General features: G+C 39.1%; 1 protein-coding gene across 2 annotated transcripts in view; it reads left to right on the top strand.

Annotated features, from left to right (window-relative positions):
- Positions 1–21,586, top strand: part of usp34.S (ubiquitin specific peptidase 34 S homeolog) — a 130,842-nt gene that overhangs the window by 52,870 nt on the left and 56,386 nt on the right. For both annotated transcript variants that reach the window (XM_018264826.2, XM_018264825.2), the window contains exons 27-41: positions 23–123; positions 391–600; positions 2,159–2,284; positions 3,132–3,254; positions 4,941–5,024; positions 7,323–7,409; positions 7,801–7,998; positions 11,187–11,269; positions 12,606–12,646; positions 13,166–13,290; positions 14,299–14,451; positions 16,916–17,020; positions 19,103–19,158; positions 19,272–19,392; positions 19,480–19,663. In XM_018264826.2, the coding sequence (XP_018120315.1) occupies positions 23–123; positions 391–600; positions 2,159–2,284; positions 3,132–3,254; positions 4,941–5,024; positions 7,323–7,409; positions 7,801–7,998; positions 11,187–11,269; positions 12,606–12,646; positions 13,166–13,290; positions 14,299–14,451; positions 16,916–17,020; positions 19,103–19,158; positions 19,272–19,392; positions 19,480–19,663 (1,797 nt within the window). The remainder of the gene's footprint in view (positions 1–22; positions 124–390; positions 601–2,158; positions 2,285–3,131; positions 3,255–4,940; positions 5,025–7,322; positions 7,410–7,800; positions 7,999–11,186; positions 11,270–12,605; positions 12,647–13,165; positions 13,291–14,298; positions 14,452–16,915; positions 17,021–19,102; positions 19,159–19,271; positions 19,393–19,479; positions 19,664–21,586) is intronic.

The raw sequence follows: 21,586 nt of genomic DNA, 5'->3' as shown, positions 1-21,586 counted from the left end.
GTTAATTCTGTTTTTTTGTAAGGTGGCCTAATGGGTCCTGTCCGAATGATTTCATCTGGTCATGAACTGACAACTGATTATGATGAGAAGACCCTTCATGAACTTGGCTTTAAGGATATGCAGGTATTATCAAAACACTGCACACTGCTAATTATGGGGTCTGGTACTGGCTGTGTAATATACTTGTGTGAACCTAGGATCCTCTGTACAGCAATCATATATGAAATTGTTATAAATAAAACTGTGTTTTATTCATAACAGGAAGTTTCCATGGTTCTAATTCCATTGTTTCTCTGATCTATTGCATAAGCTATCAGTTGCAAGATGACCATACCAGGGTTATATTTGTATTGTAAATAAACTTAACATTGAATATTTCTTTGTATTTAGATGGTATTTGTATCCCTGGGTGCTCCACGGCGAGAGCGGAAAGGTGAAAGTGTACAGCTGCCTGCATCATGCCTGCCCCCTCCACAAAAAGAAAACATCCCAATGCTTCTGCTGCTACAAGAACCTCATCTTTCTACACTCTTTGGCTTGTTAGAAATGCTCGCCTCTTTTAAACCCCCATCTGGAGAAATGGTTATGGAAGATGTTGAGGTATGATACTTTTTGTTTTTTTACTAAATTTAGCCTAAATGCAGATTGAAGAAAAGGTGCTCAGCAATTAAGCCTACATTACTATTAAAGGGGTTGTTCATCTTCCAAACACTGTTTTCAGATTGTTCTCCAGAAATAGAAAGATGAATAGAATTGACTATCCCTGTCTTTGGTGTTTCATTCTGGCAGTTAATATATCAACTAATATATCAATTTAGGACAGTTACAGAGCTGCTGCTGAAATAAGGTGAAAAATGTTAAAGTTCAGTATTAGGAAAACAGTAACAAATAGATAATAGAGAGTAGTTGAAAAAGTCTTTATTTTTGGTGAACTTTGAAATCTAAAAACAACAAAGATCTGAAAACGAAATGAAGAAAAAAAAGTGTTGAAAGGTGAATAACCCTTTTAAACGAGAACTAGACCCTAACAATTAATATAGCTAAAAATGCCCTATTTTATATATACATAACTTGTTGCAGGAGGCTAAAGTTTGAGCTTGTCAATAGCAGCAATGATCCAGGACTTCAAACTTGTCACAGGGGGTCACCATCTTGGAAAGTGTCTGTGACACTCACATGCTCAGTGGGCTCTGATTGGCTGTTGAGAAGCTAAGCTTAGGGCTCGTCACTAATTATCCAGCAGCAGAAAATGAGCTTCCCTGGCTGTAATATAAGCTGATGCTACAGGTTTGCTGATTATTCAATTCTGATGCTAATTGCACTGGTTTCTGTGCTGCCATGTAGTAATTATGTGTATTAATTACTAATCAGCCTTATATTGTGACATTTCTATTCTATGTGTACTGTATATTGTGAGTGGCTCCCTAAGCTCAGTAAGTGACAGCAGCACAGAGCATGTGAATCAGTGAATCAGCAGAAAAGAGGATGGGGAGCTACTGGGGCATCTTTGGAGACACAGATCTTTACTGCTAAAGGGCTGTGGTTGCCTTGGGCTGGTACAGAAGCACAAAATATAATGTAGAATATTTCTACCTACTTCTTTAGCTAGGCTTTAGTTCTCCTTTAAAAATGTAAGGACCATCTCAACAGTTTTCTTGTGCCAGCACACACCCACTAGCATAATACAATGTTCATAGCCAAACATATCGAGTAACAGATTTATCATAACATATTATGCATACATTTCCATTACGCAGAATATTCGAGGCATAAATAAAAGCTATTCACATAAAATTACAATATTGAGGACATCGGCAGTGCATCACTAATGGTGCGGGAGACTCTCCAGAAAAGCCCCACACAGTAAAAAGCAGCATTTAGACAGAGAAGTGTAAATTAATAGCTGCAAAAAGCTGCTCTGTTTCAAAGGGATTGCGGAATATACTTTTAATAGCATGCATTCCCATGCAACTCTGCAATCAGGGTTCACAAAGGGCCCGCCAAGTATTTGAGGCCCATATTGAATAATTAACATTGCTGAATATAGCTTCTGAGGGGCCCATTAATGATGCCCAACATTGAAATGTTTAGGAAAGGGTGGTACTATGAGAAAATGACCTTTTTTTGCTTCTTGTGTCTACATCTTATTGTTGTTTAGAGTGCAAGATGTGAAGAGCTGCATCTCCATGCAGAAAACCTATCCAGACGTGTCTGGGAGCTACTCATGCTGCTTCCTACCTGCCCCAATATGCTTCAGGCTTTCCACAATGTTTCAGATGAGCAGGTAAATCAGTTAGTCTAGAGTAGGGCAAAAGTCTTCTAGTGAATGATATTTTAATTGTTTTGCAAGTTTTAGCAGCTTTACATAAGTAGAATGCATTTATCCCATTTTGTGCAAATAACATCATATTAAGGCCTACAGCAAGTTGTCTTCATATCCGAATGGTTAGTTACATGGTGCTTGTTTGTGAACCAAGAATAATTCCTATGCATTTATCTATCACTGAATTCTTTGTGCAGCAATACAGATTAGTTTTGACATCGTTTTGATCAACCCTGTTTCTTATTAACATTTCAGAAATGAGGGGCCAAGGAATAAATAAACACTCTCGCTCTCTTAGTCTATTGATATGTAGAAAATATTTATTCAGGTCTTTTCACTTTATGGCATTATTGGTCCTTTAATGTTAGTAAAAAGTAAAGCTACCATAAATGTGTATTATGGGAATGGAACGCCAGACGTATTAAGCCATGCATAAATCCCATGTCATGCAATTCTGCCAGCACAATGTCTAAGGGGCGATCCGACGCGCTGCAACAAAACGCCAGCGTCAAATCAGATGCAACGGAAATAAGGTAAGTAATGGAAATGTCGGATGAAGTCGCAGCATTGATCCGACGTGGCTGTCGGATGCAGACGCAGCGTCTGCATCAGACAGTCGTGTGGCGTCGGATCGCCGCTGTGACACCATGCGACATTGCATTCACTTACCTTATTTCCGTATAATTCCCTAATTATTGATAAATACAACAGCTTCCATGGTGTTCAGAGGAATATTACCAAAAATGCAGTGTCTAGTTTTGTTTCTGTTACAAGGCTGAGCATTACACTTTTTTCTCCTTCTTTTTAGGGTAATGATGGGCCTTGTTGGAAGGACTTGCTTAGGATAAAAAGTGCTCATAAACTCCTATATGCTTTAGAAATTATTGAAGCTCTGGGAAAGCCAAACAGAAGAATACGGAGAGAATCCACAGTAAGCATAACCTGAATGAAGACAATGTGTGTTTGTTTTGTTATTAATCCCGTCCACAGGTGGGACTGTCCAAAAGATTTTCATTGCTTACAGCCATATAACATTACATGAATCCTGTCCTGCCTGCATATATGTAGGGTTTTCTGCTTTATATAGCTATGTGGTTTCATTATAGACATTGTTGTGCCCCTGCTGCACTTAAATAACATATACATATATCCTGTGATCTGTATTATTGCCAGGTGTGTAATCAAAGCCATCAAACTTACTAGGAAATGAATGACAATAAAGATAGCCATACATAGACCAATTCTACATGGTAACCCTCAGGGCCAACAGACAAATGGGTGCCTTAAGGTGGCCATACACGGGCCCATAAAAGCTGCCGACAGACAGAGTCTGCTTATTGGCCTGTGTATGGGGCCCCCGACGGGCTTACCCGATCGAGATCTGGCCGAAAGTCAGTCAGATCTCGATCAGATGGGACTAAAAATCCCGCCCACGATTGGATCAGCCCGATATTGCCCACCTCAAGGTGAGCATATCGGAGAGAGATCCGCTCGTTTGGCGACATCACCAAACGAGCGGATCTCTCCGTGTATGTCCACCTTTACTCTAGTTACTGATACAAGACAAAGGATAGTGGCATGTGTGGAGTGAGATTCTAAACCGGTTGTGGCATATTAATTAACACTGAGGCCCAATCAGCTCCCCCAGTAAATAGTCACACTCTATGGCAACGTATAGCAGCTGTTATGGCATTTGCAAGAATCCACAGCCAGTGCAGGTTTGGACTGTTGGAATTGCTGGAAGTAAATAAGACTCCTCTTCACTTCATTAGCTTCAATAAGAAAACATTTTGCTTCAGTACATCATTTTCAAACAGAAAATCTCATGTAAGATCCAACAGGGTCACAAGAGGATCTCTGAGAGGCTAAGCCTGACCTCTGGTATAGCTAGAGATGCTTGAGCATTGGCCAGACTATGTAATCTATGCCTGTGTGATTATATAATACACAAAAGCCATGAATATCTTGTAAATGATATCCTTATAAACGGTGAGTTCTGATGTCATCAGTTATAAACGGTGAGTTCTGATGTCATTTCTGTCACATGACTCACTGAAACTTGTGTATTATAATAAATAAAGTACCTCCAGTTGTAAAATATGAGGATATTAGAAGTTACCTCGGAGTTCCATGACCTGTATAAAAACACTCGGCCTTCAGCCTCGTACTTTTATATGATCATGAAACCCCTCTGTAACTTATAATATCCTTATATTTTACAAGAGGGGGTACTTTATTCACTATATTAAGGGCTTTGGCGTATGCCTTGTTTCACATTGTTCCTGCTCAAGCCCAGTAGCTTCTCATTTCTCTACCAGCAGATTTTCTATAAGTAGTAGAGGGGTTTGAGCAAGACGCTGTTTTGCATTCCAGTAAATGGAAAGAGATTGGGGCGACTAGTGGAGTTTTGATCTCTGACAAAAGTCTTGGAAGTGAAAAGACCCCCATATGCCATAGCCCTTATAGGACAGGCTGAATTATTTAGGTTGTATCTGATAACTGCTGTGTTACTGGGACCTTCATTTAAGACTCCTTATACTATACTTACTATTAGAGGAATAAGCAGTGTTATAAATCTGTACAACAGCCTTTTTTTTTTTTTTTTACATTTTCCCAGGGCAGTTACAGTGACTTGTATCCGGATTCTGATGATTCAAGTGAAGATCAAATTGAAAACAGTAAAAACACGTGGAGCTGCAAGGTTCTGTTAATGCTCATTACTGTTCCTACCTGTGATTTTATGTTCGCTACTATTTGTTTGTTTGCACGTTTATTCTCACTGTTCTTTCTTTTACTGGAACTTTGTTTTAAACTACTATGTTTTATTCCCACCCCTCACCAATTACCTCTTTAAGGGAACAGTAACATCAAAAAATAAAGGGTTTTAAAGGAATGACAATATAATGTACTGTTGCCTCGTTCTGGTTAAACTGGTGTGTTTGCTTCAGAAACTCTCCTGTATTTATATAAACAAGCTGCTGTGTAGCCATGGGGGCAGCCATTCAAGCACAGGATACACAGTAGATAACAGATAAGTACTACTATAGTTTATATAAACACGCTGCTGTGTAGCCATGGGGGCAGCCATTCAAGCACAGGATACACAGTAGTTAACAGATAAGTACTACTATAGTTTATATAAACACGCTGCTGTGTAGTTATGGGGACAGCCATTCAAGCACAGGATACACAGTAGATAACAGATAAGTACTACTATAGTTTATATAAACAAGCTGCTGTGTAGCCATGGGGACAGCCATTCAAGCACAGGATACACAGTAGATAACAGATAAGTACTACTATAGTTTATATAAACAAGCTGCTGTGTAGCCATGGGGGCAGCCATTCAAGCACAGGATACACAGTAGATAACAGATAAGTACTACTATAGTTAAATAAACAAGCTGCTGTGTAGCCATGGGGGCAGCCATTTAAGCACAGGATCTGAGGAATCCCATTGTATACTACAAAGCTTATCTGTTATCTGCTGTGTATCCTGTGCCTTTTCTTCTTTTTCAGCTTTAAACTTAAGAAGTACTTATCTGTTATCTACTGTATACAGTTTACCAATGCAGCACAACAGTATATTATATTTTCATTGCTTTAAAACACTTTAATTTTTTGGTGTTACTGTTCCTTTAATGCAGTTGTGTAATTTACAGATTGACCCCTAGTCAGGGAGTCTCCCCGCCATAATAAAATACAAAGACAGTAAGTGGGGCAGTGCAAAGACCATAAAAAAAAAAATGAAGATTGACAGGCCCACTCAGGCCCGGATTTGTGGAAAGGCCACGTAGGCCCGGGCCTAGGGCGGCAGGATTTTAGGGGGGCGCCATGCTGCCCAACCACACCCACATTGGTTCAAAAACACTCGGGATGCGCTGGACATACAATCATTTTTTTAAATTTCCATGCGCCAATCCCCATTGATGGTGAAAATTTGCACGGATAAAGGGGAGGGGACAGGGGCGACGAACGGTAGTGGGCCTAGGGGCACCCACTATGTAAATCTGGCCCTGCGCCCACTTATATGTGGAGTGCTGTGAAGTGATGATGGGTTACTCCATGTTTGGTCCTTGCAAGGTATATTACTAGCTCTCAGATTTTATCTTCTTATCTTAATATATAATCATATTATCCACCTCTCAATAGCTAAACTTGTAGTAGCTTCAGTTTTCCTGTATAGCTGAAGATTAAAAAAAAATCTTTTTACAGTAAAATAGTTGGCAAAATGTACGTAATTTGACACATGGAAAAGGGGCGTTGTGCTTCCCTTTTAAGGGTCAGGACACACAAGCAGTTTCGGACAGATTAGTCGCCTGGTGACAAATCTCTTCTTCAGGGCGACTAATCTCTTTCGAACTGCCTCCCCTGCCTTTCCCGCCGGCAGGATGGCACTCGGAGAGATTCGTTTTCCTAGGTCAGCTGCAGTTTCCTTGTGAGGCGACTTCGGGCGACTTCGGAAATGAAGTGCTACAAGTGCCATCCCAACTGCGATTTACATTTTAGCTGGCGGGAAGGCAGTTCGGGGAGATTTGTCACCAGGTGACTAATCTCCCCAAATCTGAGCGTTGGGCCCTTTTATCCTAATGTATGTTGTTTAGGGATGCACCCAATCCACTTTTTTGGATTCGGCCGAACCCCCGAATCCTTCGCGAAAGATTCAGCCGAATACCGAACTGAATCCGAATCTGAATTTGCATATGCAAATTAGGGGTGGGAAGGGGAAAACATTTTTTACTTGTTTTCTGACAAAAAGTCATGCAATTTCCCTCCCCACCCCTAATTTGCATATGCAAATTCAGATTTGGTTTAGCCGGGCAGAAGGATTCGGCCGAATCCTGCTGAAAAAGGCTGAATCCCAAACTGAATCGTGGATTCTGCACATCCCTAATGTTGTTACACTTGTTTGTTTAATTATAAATGAAAGTTCTGTGTAACTTGCTGCCACTGTATAAATAAACAAAGATAATTTGTTTGACTGGTAATATATTTGTAGTTTGTAGCTGCAGGAGGTCTCCAACAACTGATTGAGATATTCAATTCAGCAATTGTGGAACCTAAAGAACAGGAATCCTGGACAGTAGTAAGTCTCCTCCTGATTTTGTTTTTATCGTATGTGATTGTATATTTGTATAAAGTCATTCCATTGTCATTGTCTGAGTTGGACTAGGAGTGTTTGGATGTGAGTGAAACATTTGTCTGTGTCCAAAGCGAGAGAGAACAATATTATTATTGTGGCACACAGTGAGGTTCATTTATAAACACTGGGCAAACTTGCACCTGGGCAGTTTCCCACAGCAACCAATCAGATGTTTGCTTTCATTGTTCTCCTTGGAGCTGGCTGGAAAAATCTAATCTATGCTATGGGTTACTGCCCAGGTGCAAATTTGCCCAGTGTTTATAAATGAGCCCCAGTGTCTTCTGACCGCAGTTCATAATGATTGATAATGCATTTTTTTGGTTTGTTTTTTCAGTGGCAGCTGGACTGTTTAGCGTGTTTGCTAAAGTTGATCTGCCAGTTTGCTGTGGATCCAACAGACTTGGATGTGGCCTATCATGATGTTTTTGCCTGGTCTGGTGTAGCAGAAAGCCACAGAAAGCGAACTTGGCCTGGTAAATCAAGGAAATCTGCAGAACATCCAAAGGGCCTTCACATACCACGTTTGACGGAGGTGATGCACTTTATCTTCACAATAAAGTTCTAAATCACTTGGATCTTCTATTCTAGTATTAATATGATTGTTAAAAATGTGTCTTTTTTTTTTTTTTAGTCTTTTATTTTCAGTGTTTATTATTATGTAGAAAGGTGATGAATGTCTTTTTAAAACACACTTCCTTTTTTACTTTTAAACCAGAAAGCACATTGCCTATTTATCCTATATTGTGCTTTAAAGCCTCATACCTCTTACAGCCTTGTATGTCTCTGCTGCAGCGCTGATCCGCGCCTTTATGCTGCCTGAGACCGCCTTCCGTTGCTGCCCCGTCCCCTCCTCACGGCGCTCACATTTTCTGCGCAGGAGGGGGTCGGGGCATTGCATGACGCTAGTGCAGAGAGCGCAATTGTGCTCTCTGCATTAGAAGAGCCGAATTTCCGGGTTGAAAACCAGAAATTTGGCTCTTGGTTACCAGGAGCAACATTTTTGCCGCCCCTGGTAACCAGGGGGGCGCTGCCGCCTGAGGCGAGTGTCCCAACTCGCCTCATTGGTGGAGCGCCCCTGCTCTGCTGTGCTTTTTATTTCATTTTTATTATTAAAGGTGGCCATACACAATAAGGTCCACTCTTCGGCGATCTTTCCCTGATATGCACCAATGGCAAGACGATATCATGTTAATCCGAATGTTCTGCCCTATGTCCAAACGATCGGATTATACATAGGAAATGGGCGCTGACGGATCGTAGGACCGCTTCAACTATCCGATTCGGTCCTCGATCGTGGAAAAATCAAACCTGCCTGATTGAGGCCGATTTTTGGCCCCACACAAGGGGCAGATAAGCTGCCGAATCGGTTTAAAGGACTGAGATCGGCAGCTTTAATTTGCCCGTGTATGGCCATCTTTAAGGTTGTATATTTTACAGGTGATGTTCAGTTTTACTTATTTTCACAGTGAGTCTTACTGTAAAGTCTGCAATAAACATGTAGGAGCAGTAAATGTTACGTGGATCCGAATTATTCCAGTTGCCTTTTGATCTTTAGTGCCCTAGGTTTTTCCTGGGAAGATAAAAAGGCTCTGACTTTGAAAGGGATAGACTGGTTGTATTACCTCTTAATAAGTAGCTAAAACATCTTACAGTGATAGATGTTTAGTGATAGTGATACAGTGCTATGAAAATCCTAAAAAATTAGCATCAAATTCTTTCCTTTGCAAGTGCTCTTCAACCCAAGCCACTTCCTACCCCAGTGATCCCCAACCAGTAACTCGTGAGGAACATGTTGCTCTCCAATCCCTTGGATGTTGCTCCCAGTGGCCTCAAAGCAGGTGCTTATTTTTGAATTCCAGGCTTGGAGGCAAGTTTTAGTTGTATAAAAACCAGATGTACTGCCAAACAGAGTCTCAATGTAGGTTGACAATCCATATAGGGGCTACTAAATGGCCAATCACAGCACCTATTTGGCATCCCAAGAACATTTTTCATGCTAATGTTGCTCCCCACCACCTTTTACTTCTGAATGTTGCTCACGGGTTCAAAAAGTTGGGGATCCCTGCTCTACCCAATAGTAGCCCTTGTTGTGATTTAAAAAGAGAGCCCTTCCTGCTTCATTTTATCACATTGGTCTGGGGACATCTTTATCTTTCTATAGACTGGGATACAAATGAACAATGTTTTTACAGGAACGTGTCTGTATCACTTTAAGCTAATTAATTCACGGGCCAATCTATTTCTGAGAGATGCTGCCCACAGATGTATTGCAGTTAAAAGGTATTGATAAATATAGGATCCGTTTTCCGGAAACCCATTATCCATTATAATAATTATAATAATAATAATAAATTAATCCAAATTTTTAAAAATGATTTTTCTGTGTAATAATAAATCAGTAGCTTGTCCTGGATCCAAACTAAGATATAATTAATCCTTATTGGAAGCAAAACCAGCCTATTGGCTTTATTTCATGTTTATATGATTTTCTAGTTGATGAAGTGTCCTGTTTGAAGAATTAGGATGAAAGGAAGCATTTTCCTCACACTGTACATGTTGCCTACCTTCTCATTTTAAAGTTTAAAGGGATACTGTCATGGGAAAACATTTTTTTCAAAACACATCAGTTAATTCTGCACTGAAATCCATTTCTCAAAAGAGCAAACTGATTTTTTTATATTCAATTTTGAAATCTGACATGGGGGTAGACATATTGTCAGTTTCCCAGCTGCCTCAAGTCATGTGACTTGTGCTCTAATAAACTTCAATCACTCTTTACTGCTGTACTGCAAGTTGGAGTGATATCACTCCCTCCCTCCCCCCCCCCCCAGCAGCCAAACAAAAGAAAAATGGGAAGGTAACCAGATAACAGCTCCCTAACACAAGATAACAGCTCCCTAACACAAGATAACAGCTCCCTAACACAAGATAACAGCTCCCTAACACAAGATAACAGCTCCCTAACACAAGATAACAGCTCCCTAACACAAGATAACAGCTCCCTAACACAAGATAACAGCTCCCTAACACAAGATAACAGCTCCCTAACACAAGATAACAGCTCCCTAACACAAGATAACAGCTCCCTAACACAAGATAACAGCTGCCTGGTAGATCTAAGAACAACACTCAATAGTAAAATCCAGGTCCCACTGAGACATATTCAGTTACATTAAGAAGGAAAAACAGCAGCCTGCCAAAAAGCATTTCTCTCCTAAAGTGCAGGCACAAGTCACATGACCAGGGGCAGCTGGGAAATTGACAATATGTCTAGCCCCATGTCAGATTTCAAAATTTAATATAAAAAAATCTGTTTGCTCTTTTGAAAAATGGATTTCAGCGCAGAATTCTGTTGGAGTAGCATCAGTTACTGATGCATTTTGAAAAAAACATGTTTTCCGATGACAGGATCCCTGTTAATTTTTTTTGTCAATACCCAGTAATAATGCCATTTGGTTATCAAATGCTTTTTTATTATTCGTGAAATGGGATAATAGGGACATTTACCAAATAATAGCCATAGCAAATCTTGTATAACAGCAAGCACAGATTAATATTTCATAAGTTAAAACAAAGCTTTTCTTTCATTTCAGGGGGCACAGGCACTGAATGTGGATTAACCCTTGCCTGTGTTCCCCTTCAGTATAAAAGGTAAGTATAACGGGTAAGACAAAAATGCCTTTTTAACAAAAAACTCTCCCTTTTCTGTTTTCTTTAAAGGTATTTCTAGTCCTTGTCCAAGGGACCTGTTTGATTCAGCGGTTAATGTCTGTAGCCTATACGTATGACAATTTAGCACCAAGGTAAATGTAGAATATATATATATGTATATATATAAAAAACTGTATATATGTAGTTAAAGAAACGTTGTCAGTCTTTATTTAAAAGGACGTTGTCACATTAAAGAGCTTAAGTTTTATTGCACATTTAGCATAAAAGTGTATGTTGTGGATGGTCATTCTATGACCCCCTGTAATGAGTTCAAGGTATTTTATATTTGCTCTCTTGTCATTCTGCCCTTAACAAGTCTGCATAAGCAATAGTCTCCAAATATCCAGGAAATCTGCTCCTAGGATTGGCTTACTGATCTTTTAAAAAAAAAAAAAACTCGTTAAAGGGGAAGTAAAGTGTAAAATAGAATAAGGCTAGAAATGCTGTATTTTGTATACTAAACATAAACATGAACTTACTGCACCACAAGACTAATCAAACAAATAATTTATGCTTTCAAAGTTGGCTACAGGGGGTCACCATCTTGTAACTTTGTTATACATCTTTGCAAGACCAAGACTGTGCACATGCTCAGTGTGATCTGCTGCTTAGGGATCGTCATAAATTATCAAAAGAGCACAAGTCAAATAATATCTGCCAGAAGTTGATACAGCAAGACTGATTAATAATCAGAATATACAGACTGCACTGGGTCCTTCGTTGTCATGTAATCTAATGTGGTTTTTATAGTTTTTGTATTGTTTAATATAAACTTTCTGCAACTCTGCAGAACCAGTGGCTGCAGCAAAATAATCCTCCAAATAGAATCCCAGTTTATCTGTTTAAATCTGCAGCTGGAGTTGGAAACAGTAAAGGGGATGTAATACAAATCTCTACACAGTCGCCGACTGCTCTACAGGGAAACAAACAAAGCTGCTTGAGTTCTGCATGGCTGGGAAGTAAGGCGGGGGCTCCCCCTGCTGTACATAAGTATGATTGTTTCCCTGCAGAGCAGTTAGGGACCGTCTGACAATTCCTATCCACAGCAGTAAATGAAGGGAGAATTTCACTGCATACAGTCAGGTTTTCTTATAAAAACGGTACATATTTTTTAATTAAAGTATATTGGAGATAGGTTTCTTTTTTATTAAAGAAAGTAAAAATGGGATTTAATTTTTTTTTCCTTTCCATGCCCTTTAATATTGCTTTATAATATTCCTTAGAAAATAGTTGTATCTCAAATTAGTACAAGTAAAATGCCATCAATTATTTAATGATAGGTAGCAGGATACCTTTTAATGGACCAACAGGTAGTTTAACGATTAATAGATTCAATCCCCCTTTCATTATATTTTAAACATACAGAGAGAATACTTAAATTCTAAAATGCAATTGCATCTATTCATCCTATGTGGCCTCTATTTCCAGGGTACTGAAAGCCCAGTCAGATCACAGGTCCAGGCATGAAGGTAAAAGACTTCGCTCACCTCTACTTTCATGTGTTATTAATATAAAGGCAATTATATTCAAATAAATCCACTGTCAAAATATTCAGTCATCTGCAGCATCCACTGCTTAGTGCATGTGTTGTAGGTGAGAGATAGGACATTATTACTAATATTATTAGGGGATGGACAGGGCTATGCAAAGAAAAGTGGGTATGGTTGATGGAGGTGGGGTGCAAATTCAGAGGTAGAAATCTGTGTAGACAAGGGAGTGCTTTAACATTCACTTAAAACTATGAATACAATTGTGTCAATAATTGTAGGAACAAATAACTTTGGGGAAAAAAATATGTATAAATTAGTTCTGACTCCCAAACATAACGTAGGAAAAAATGAATCATTTATAGACCTGGGGGAGAAAAGACTACTGCTACATTGTTTTGCTAATTCTTTAATGAGAGTACTGGGCCCAAGGATTAATTTAGAGAGATGAGGATATTAGTTTCATTTTAGCGAAGTTCACTTTGTCTTTTCCTTGTTTAGTAACACATTATTCAATGTGGCTCCTGGTCAGCTGGGCTCACTGTTGTTCTCTGGTCAAATCCAGCCTTGCGGACAGTGACAATTTGCAAGATTGGCTCAAAAAATTAACCCTTCTTATTCCAGAGGTAAGAAATTCAAATAATTTGTTTTAGTCAGCGTCAATGTGTAGCCATGGGGGCAGCCATTCAAGCACAGGATACACCGTAGATAACAGATAAGTACTACTATAGTTTATATAAACAAGCTGCTGTGTAGCCATGGGGCAGCCATTCAAGCACAGGATACACAGTAGATAACAGATAAGTACTACTATAGTTTATAGAAACAAGCTGCTGTGTAGCCATGGGGGCAGCCATTCAAGCACAGGATACACAGTAGATAACAGATAAGTACTACTATAGTTTATATAAACAAGCTGCTGTGTAGTCATGGGGGCAGCCATTCAAGCACAGGATACACAGTAGATAACAGATAAGTACTACTATAGTTTATATAAACAAGCTGCTGTGTAGCCATGGGGCAGCCATTCAAGCACAGGATACACAGTAGATAACAGATAAGTACTACTATAGTTTATATAAACAAGCTGCTGTGTAGCCATGGGGGCAGCCATTCAAGCACAGGATACACAGTAGATAACAGATAAGTACTACTATAGTTTATAGAAACAAGCTGCTGTGTAGCCATGGGGGCAGCCATTCAAGCACAGGATACACAGTAGATAACAGATAAGTACTACTGTAGTTTATATAAACAAGCTGCTGTGTAGCCATGGGGGCAGCCATTCAAGCACAGGATACACAGTAGATAACAGATAAGTACTACTGTAGTTTATATAAACAAGCTGCTGTGTAGCCTTGGGGGCACAACTTTTCTATTCTAATGGGTCCAGGTGGCATAGTATTTTATATTTCTTATGGGAAACATTGCTGTATGCGCCAATTCCCTGAGTAAACAAATTAACTTTGGCCCCAGCATGGGTTTAGAAAAGAGCCGCTCTACGACTGAATTAAGTGGCAACAAAAAGTTATGTTGTAAAAACAGAAATCAGTCTTTTTGCCTCTTTCACATGTTTGACTTTGTGTTTTATTAAAGCTGTAGATGAAACCATTGGTCATTTTTTGTCTCCAAAGACTGCAGTTCGCCATGAAGCGTGTAATGGGCTGTACAAACTTTCCCTCTCTGGTCTTGATGGTGGCGACTCTATAAACCGATCTTTCTTACTTCTGGCAGCGTCCACCTTACTAAAGTTCCTTCCCGATGCTCAGGCTCTGAAACCAGTGCGGGTAAGAGGTTCTTTATAAAATAATACTTCATCATGGGCGTCCTATCTTTTAATTGAAAAAAGCAAAAGAGCTCCATTCAGTAGTGGAGAGTGACACAACCACCCATCCAGTTACAATGTAACAAGCCAACCAGTTCAGGCTGTGGTTGCAACAATGTCATAAAATATAACTTTTTTTTAATTTAAATTAGTAAAAAGAGCTGAACTGGCAACACCAACATATACACTCACAGCGTGTGAGGACCATATCCCTATAATCACACATAATTAAAAACAGTTGCGCAGGCTGGAACCATTAAAGAATACTTAATTAAAGATTTAATTAATTGTATGTATGTACATTATGAGTTGTGAATGCGGTAAAAACTACATAGGAAAAACTAAAAGGGAATTTCGATGGCGGTTCCTAGAGCACATAGGTGATGTGCTGCATAAAAGGAATTCATCAGTCGCCAACCACATTAATGAGTCCCATGAAGGAGACACCTCAGTGAAGAAATTCACTCGAGTGGAACACATTCAATCTACTACGAGAATAGGGGATGTTAATAGAAAACTTTTACAATGTGAGGCGCAATGGATATACTGGTGTCAAAGTAAATCGCCAAATGGATTAAATGAATGATTCACCTTTGCACCGTTTCTTTAATATATCTTTAAGGATTACAATATTCGGGGAATATAATTAATTAACTATGAATTACATTTACATAAATTTTCTTCCAATAATTATTCTGATTAATTTTGAAAATTACACTACGATTGACTATTTATAAATAAGTTTTTTCGCTGACTGGCACTTATGCTCCTCCTTTGTATAAGTATAGGCATCTGGGATTCATAAGTGTGTTATTGTACATTTCATTATAAATAATGGCTAGATATCAATGGAACCTGAAATATTAAGTAGTCTATATGACTTTACAGCCATTCCCCCTTAGTTTTTTGCGTCAAAAAAAGTTAAAAAATAAAAGATCTCAATGAGCGGCGCGGTACTGAAGACACGCACTTCCGCCAATACAAGGCAGTAATATCTGCAGAAAACCGGAAGTGACGTCATGCCGCCAGACGCAATGGCGAAACACGGACACTCGCTGAGATGCCTATTTAAACGGTAAAAAGGAGCGTGACCAGCACTTATACCCCTGACGCGTAGGGCGGCATAGGTCGAAGGTGATGGGGGAAGGGTAGGCACTAATGGAAACGGAACTTTGCATCCCTTATAGAGCTGGGAATAATAGTGGATACTAAAATCCGTTACTAGAATATAGTGTTATCCACCACGGTTCCAGCCTGCGCAACTGTTTTTAATTATGTGTGATTTTAGGGATATGGTCCTGCACGGCGTAGAGTCTCACACGCTGTGAGTGTATATGTTGGTGTTGCCAGTTCAGCTCTTTTTACTAATTTAAATTAAAAGTTATATTTTATGACATTGTTGCAACCACAGCCTGAACTGGTTGGCTTGTTACATTGTAACTGGATGGGTGGTTGTGTCACTCTCCACTACTGAATGGAGCTCTTTCGCTTTTTTCAATTATTCAATTTGTTGCTAACCTGCAGGCTAATAGTGGCTTATGATTTAGTCTGCTCCCAATATCTTTTTGCGTCCTATCTTTTACTGTATTATTAATTGTTTTGTAATAAAGTAGACCAACATCTTTTTTTTTTCTGAACATGCATGAAATCTATTTGAATAATATTTCCAGATTTCCTCTTGGTTGTAAAACCGGTCCCTTAATCAGCCCTTAAAGGGGAAGGAAACCTAGCCGGCGCAAACCCCCCACCCCCCCTCCCTTTTAGTTGCCCACCCTCCCTCCTCCCCCCTGGCCTACCCGTCCCACTGGGCAAATGCCCCTAACTTGTTACTTACCCTTCTGCGCAGGTCCAGTCCAGGGAGTTCACAGACGCCATCTTCTTCCACGCGATCTTCTTCCTGCTATGAACGGCGTTTTGGCGCATGCGCAGTAGGATCATTTCGCCGGTACGGATCTACTGCGCATGTGCCAAAAGTCACGATGTACAGTAGATCGTACCAGCGAAATGCTCCTACTGCGCATGCGCCGATCAAAGCAGGAAGAAGATCGTGTGTAAGAAGATGGCGTCTGTGAACTCCCTGGACTGGACCTGCGCAGAAGGGTAAGTAACACGTTAGGGGCATTTGCCCAGCGGGACGGGTAGGCCAGGGGGGAGGAGGGAGGGGGGGCAACACGGGAGGGGGGGAGGGTTTTTGCGCCAACTAGGTTTCCTTCCCCTTTAATCCGTACGGTTTTACATTGTAAATAATTACAATTTATATGAAATTTACACTTAACATAAGTACAAGGATAAAACAATGGTGGGACTAATAAAAAGTAGTAAAGCAAATAAATGAGTTGTCACATGACTGCACTGATATAACTAGTGTTACCAAATGGCTGCTGAATTTGTCTGTCAATTCTCCAATGTTCCTCATTTATTTTCAGATGGAGGACTATGAGGAAGAAATGATTTTACGACCTGGATGTAAAGAATATTTTTGGTTACTGTGTAAACTGATAGATAATATCCATGTCAAAGATGCCAGCCAGGTACACAAATATAACTTTTTTTGCCTAAAGAAAACCAATGTTTGGGATTTAAATTGTATCATATAAAACAAAGAAGCTATAGTTTATTTAACATTATTAGTTACACAAGTATTGTGGGTATTTTTCTCGGTGTTACAGATTAGAATGTTTCATTGTAGCCTAATTGTTTTAGCAATTTGCTTAGTATCACCATGTAATAACTGGAATTATATATATTGTTTTTACTACCTCTTTTTTTACCTATTTCTTTTGCTTTTTGCACTTTCAACTTTGAAGGGAACTGGGCTAGACCTATCACTTAACCAGTACAGGTATGGGATCTATTATCCAGAGAACTGCGAAATAAGTGAAGGAAGAATCTGAAAGACCCCATTATAATCCAATAACTCAAAATCTTAAAAAAAATAAATTACTTTTTATGTAATAGAATAGTAGCTTGTACTACTAACTAAGATATACCTGTATTTTATCCTTACTGGAGGCAAAATAATCTTTTGGGGTTTATTTAATATTTTCATTATTTTTAAGTAAACTTAAGGTATGGAGAGCCAAATTATGGAAAACCCGAGTTTCCAAGCATCCTGGATAACAGATCCCATATCTGCAGGAGCATTATAGCATCCACAGGGCTAGATGAGAGAGCCAGTCAGAGCATTAGATATACATAACCCAACACTTACCTGCACTGCTACCTCAAACTGTGCCAATCCAGCACAATAACTCTCCTCATAGCCCTGACTAACCCCCCTCCCTTAAGAAACATTGGTTCAGGAAAGTTTGTTTATTGGTTAATTCCTTTAAAGTAATAGTTCAGAATGAAAATAAAAACTGGGTAAATAGATAGACTGTGCAAAATAAACCAATGTATCTAATATAGTTAGGCAAAAATGTATAAATGTATAAAGGCTGGAGTGAGTGTGGATGTGTAACATAATAGCCAGAACACTACTTCCTGCTTTTCAGCTCTCTAACTCTGAGTTAGTCAGTGACTATAAGGGGGGGCCACATGGGACATAACTGTTCAGTGAGTTTGTAATTGATCCTTAGTATTCAGCTCAGATTCAAAAGCAACAGATATGTCCCATGTGCCCCCCTCAAGTCACTGATTGGTTACTGCCTGGAAACCAATCAGTGGACAGCAAGAGAGCTGAAAAGCAGGAAGTAGTGTTCTGGCTATTATGTTACACATCCACTCAATCCAGCCTTTTTATATTCTAATTATATTGAAAACATTTTTTTATTTTGCACAGCCTATTTATTTACCCTGTTTTTATTTTTATACTGAACTGTTCCTTTAACATGGGCACTGATCACATGACTTTAAAGGGGGCATAAACCCAGATATACAATTTTACTATAGGCTAACATAATGCTGAGCATTTTTCATATTTTCAGTGATTCTAAAGTTTTGTATACTGTAAATGTAATTGCTAGTGAAAATAGTATTTATGTGGCTGTTGCTCTTCCCTTGATTTTGATTTAAAACAAACTAGCAGTAGTCATCTATTGGTCATCCATGATAAATTTTCCCACAAAGCCTTGCATATCTCTTTAAAAAGTTGGGTGAGAATTTCAGTCAGGACTGGGGCAAGTTGACTATTGTAAAATGGTACATGTTTTCAAGACCCGCAGTGGACGGAATAGCAAAGCATCGATAAACACTGCAATAACACTTACAAATAACTTGACCGGAAATACATGGAAATATGTTATTTATTTATATTGGAAAGTTTATTAGAATTACATTTGCTTTCAATTTGTATATTGAATTTGCATCACCTTTATAAAGAACAACAAAAGCCTTCACTGATGTATGACAAAAGTGTGAAGCCTGTAACATGTTTATTAGTAATTACTGTTGAGAAAACAAAAGTGTGCAGCAATTCTGTGGCAAAAAAAATAGCAGAGGTTCAGGTGGACAACAGTCACCCTTATAAAACTGGGGACTTGCAATGTACAGGTTAACGTTCCTTTTATAGCCTATGTCGGTTACGTTATGTAGATTTACTGGTGTTTAGTAATGTGTTAAGATTTGGCTTTTCAAAAACATCAGAATAATTACCTATTGTTCCTTTCCTCTAGACAACACTACTTGATTTAGATGACCTTGCACGACATTTGGCTGACTGTATCAAAAGGTAAGTTAAAGTTACATATAAACCATATATTTCTATATATAAAATGGATCAATAATCTTTTGTCAATCTGTAAAATTAATTGAGAATGTCGTTTTCTTGGCATTTTCTTGTAGCCGAGAAATCTTCGACTTCCAGGATGGAAATGCTGAAGATGATGGAATGACTGGACTTCTAAGACTTGCTACCAGTGTCATCAAACATAAGCCTCCTTTTAAGTTTTCTAGAGAGGGTCAGGTAAGTTTTTTTTTGCCTAGTTAAATAAACCTTATACTTGCCCCGATTAATAAGTGGCCACTGTCTTACTCATTTATTTGTTTCCAGGAGTTCCTCAGAGATGTTTTTAATCTCCTTTTCTTGCTGCCAAGCCTGAAAGACAAATTGCAGCCCAAATGTAAATCTCATTCTTCCCGAGCTGCTGCTTATGACCTCTTAGTGGAAATGGTGAAAGGCTCAGTGGAGAACTACAGGTTGTTACACAACTGGGTAATGGCGCAACACATGCAGTGTAAGAGTCTGATTATTTACACTATTGCTAGTATGTTATATTGCTATACGTTATATTAGCTCAAAGATTTGCACATGGCACAGGGCTGCTGCTTTGTACAACACAGTGTTCAGCTTTACCTCCTATCTGCCATTTCCATGCTGCAGAATAAAAGTATAAGACATCAGTAAAACACTGTAATGTCTAACACTGTGAAATATATATTTCAGGTCAGATTGATTTAGTTACAAATGTGTAAATATTGCTCTGTAGCCATAGATTATCTGAAATAACTCGTCTCCACACTAAATGGCATTTTTTACGTATGAACATCTGAAATAATCGTATTGCCCACACTGGGTGCAATCAGCATCCCCAATGTCATTCAGAAAGTGCCACCCTCTAGGCCAGGGGGTTCCCAAGATGTCAATTGCGGTCTACCAGGTATTACAGACTTTAAAGTTCCTGGTAGACCGTGAAAAAAACAATTGCTGCGCACATACAGCACTTATAAAACAAGTCACCCATAGGGGCAGATCTATCAAGGGTCGAATTTCGAGGGGTTAAATCCCTCGAAATTCGCCTGGGGAATAGAATCGAATAGGCAATTCGGGCGAATTTACGCGCTGGCGAATTGGCGAATATTTGCCAGTCAAATAGGCAAACGATCGAATATTCGCTTGAAGGATTTTCATTCGATCGAATGCCTTTTTATTCGATCAAAAACTTGGAAAACAAGCCTATGGGACTTTCCCATAGGTTTTTAAAGCAATTCGGTAGGTTTTAGGTGGCGAAGTAGGCAGTCGAAGTATTTTTAAAAGAGACAGTACTTCGACTATTGAATGGGTGGATAGTCGCAGCGTTTTTGCACTCGATCCAGTACTTCGACTATCGAATGGGCGAATAGTCGCAGCGTTTTTGTGCTCAATCTATTCAAATCATTCTACTCAGGTGAATTTACACCAATTCGATAATCGAGGAGCACAAAAAACTACTCGAAATTCGAGCTTTTTTTCCCTCTATTCATTCACCCGAGCTTGGTGAATGGGCCCCCTAGACTTCAATGTATTTCGACTAATTGGGGTATTATATATACATGGGATTGCCTCTGTGCTATCCTGCTATAAGTTCTTAAAGAGATACTGACACCAGAAATTAAACCTTTTTTTACATGTATCATAACATTGTGTTTGAATGCGATCTCTAATTTTGCCATAAAGGTATTTACAGATGCCCCGTGTTCCTCTATGAGGAGGCTGCCATATTTGAACTTCAGTCATTTGTTAGCATTAGAAACTCTGACATGTTGAGAAGGGACAGTCAGGTTGGCAAAACAGTCAGGTTTAGGAACTTCAAGTAACAATTAATTACAAAAACAAACCTATCAATGAAAAACGCTCAACGTGACCTATAGGTAACTTTTGAAGTACATTAATATTTTGAAGAATTATTTTTTATTGTCAGTATCACTTTCAGGTAGATCTCATGATGGCGTCAGGTGGCAAGAGTAGATTGCGAGCTGATAAAGTCTGGGCAACCCCAGCTCTGGCAAAACTGAGTATTTCATGATGAGTGCTTTCAAAAGATCTCTTAAAACACACTTCTTTCGAGAAGCCTCCCCTCACTCTGCTTAACTACCAAACGCAATACCACATACAGTACCACATCTCTCACTCACTTAATTCTGATCTTGCCCACTCCCACACCCTGTGTCTTATTCCCTTCCCATTAGATTGTAAGCTCCATTGCATAGGGCCTTCCTCACCTTTTGTACCAGTATTGGTTGTGATGTATATAATGTATATATGTTCTATGTACAGTATGTAATTAATGTGATTTAGTTAACACATTTATAAACACATCTACTTTACAGTGCTGTGAAATATGCTGGCACTATATAAATACATGTTGATAATAATAATAATAATAATGTAATGAGCAAGA

Source organism: Xenopus laevis, chromosome 5S (assembly GCF_017654675.1).
Source record: "Xenopus laevis strain J_2021 chromosome 5S, Xenopus_laevis_v10.1, whole genome shotgun sequence".
NCBI lineage: Eukaryota > Metazoa > Chordata > Amphibia > Anura > Pipidae > Xenopus > Xenopus laevis.
The sequence above is the reverse complement of the archived record's forward strand: the minus strand, read 5'-3'. Positions and strand labels throughout refer to the sequence as shown.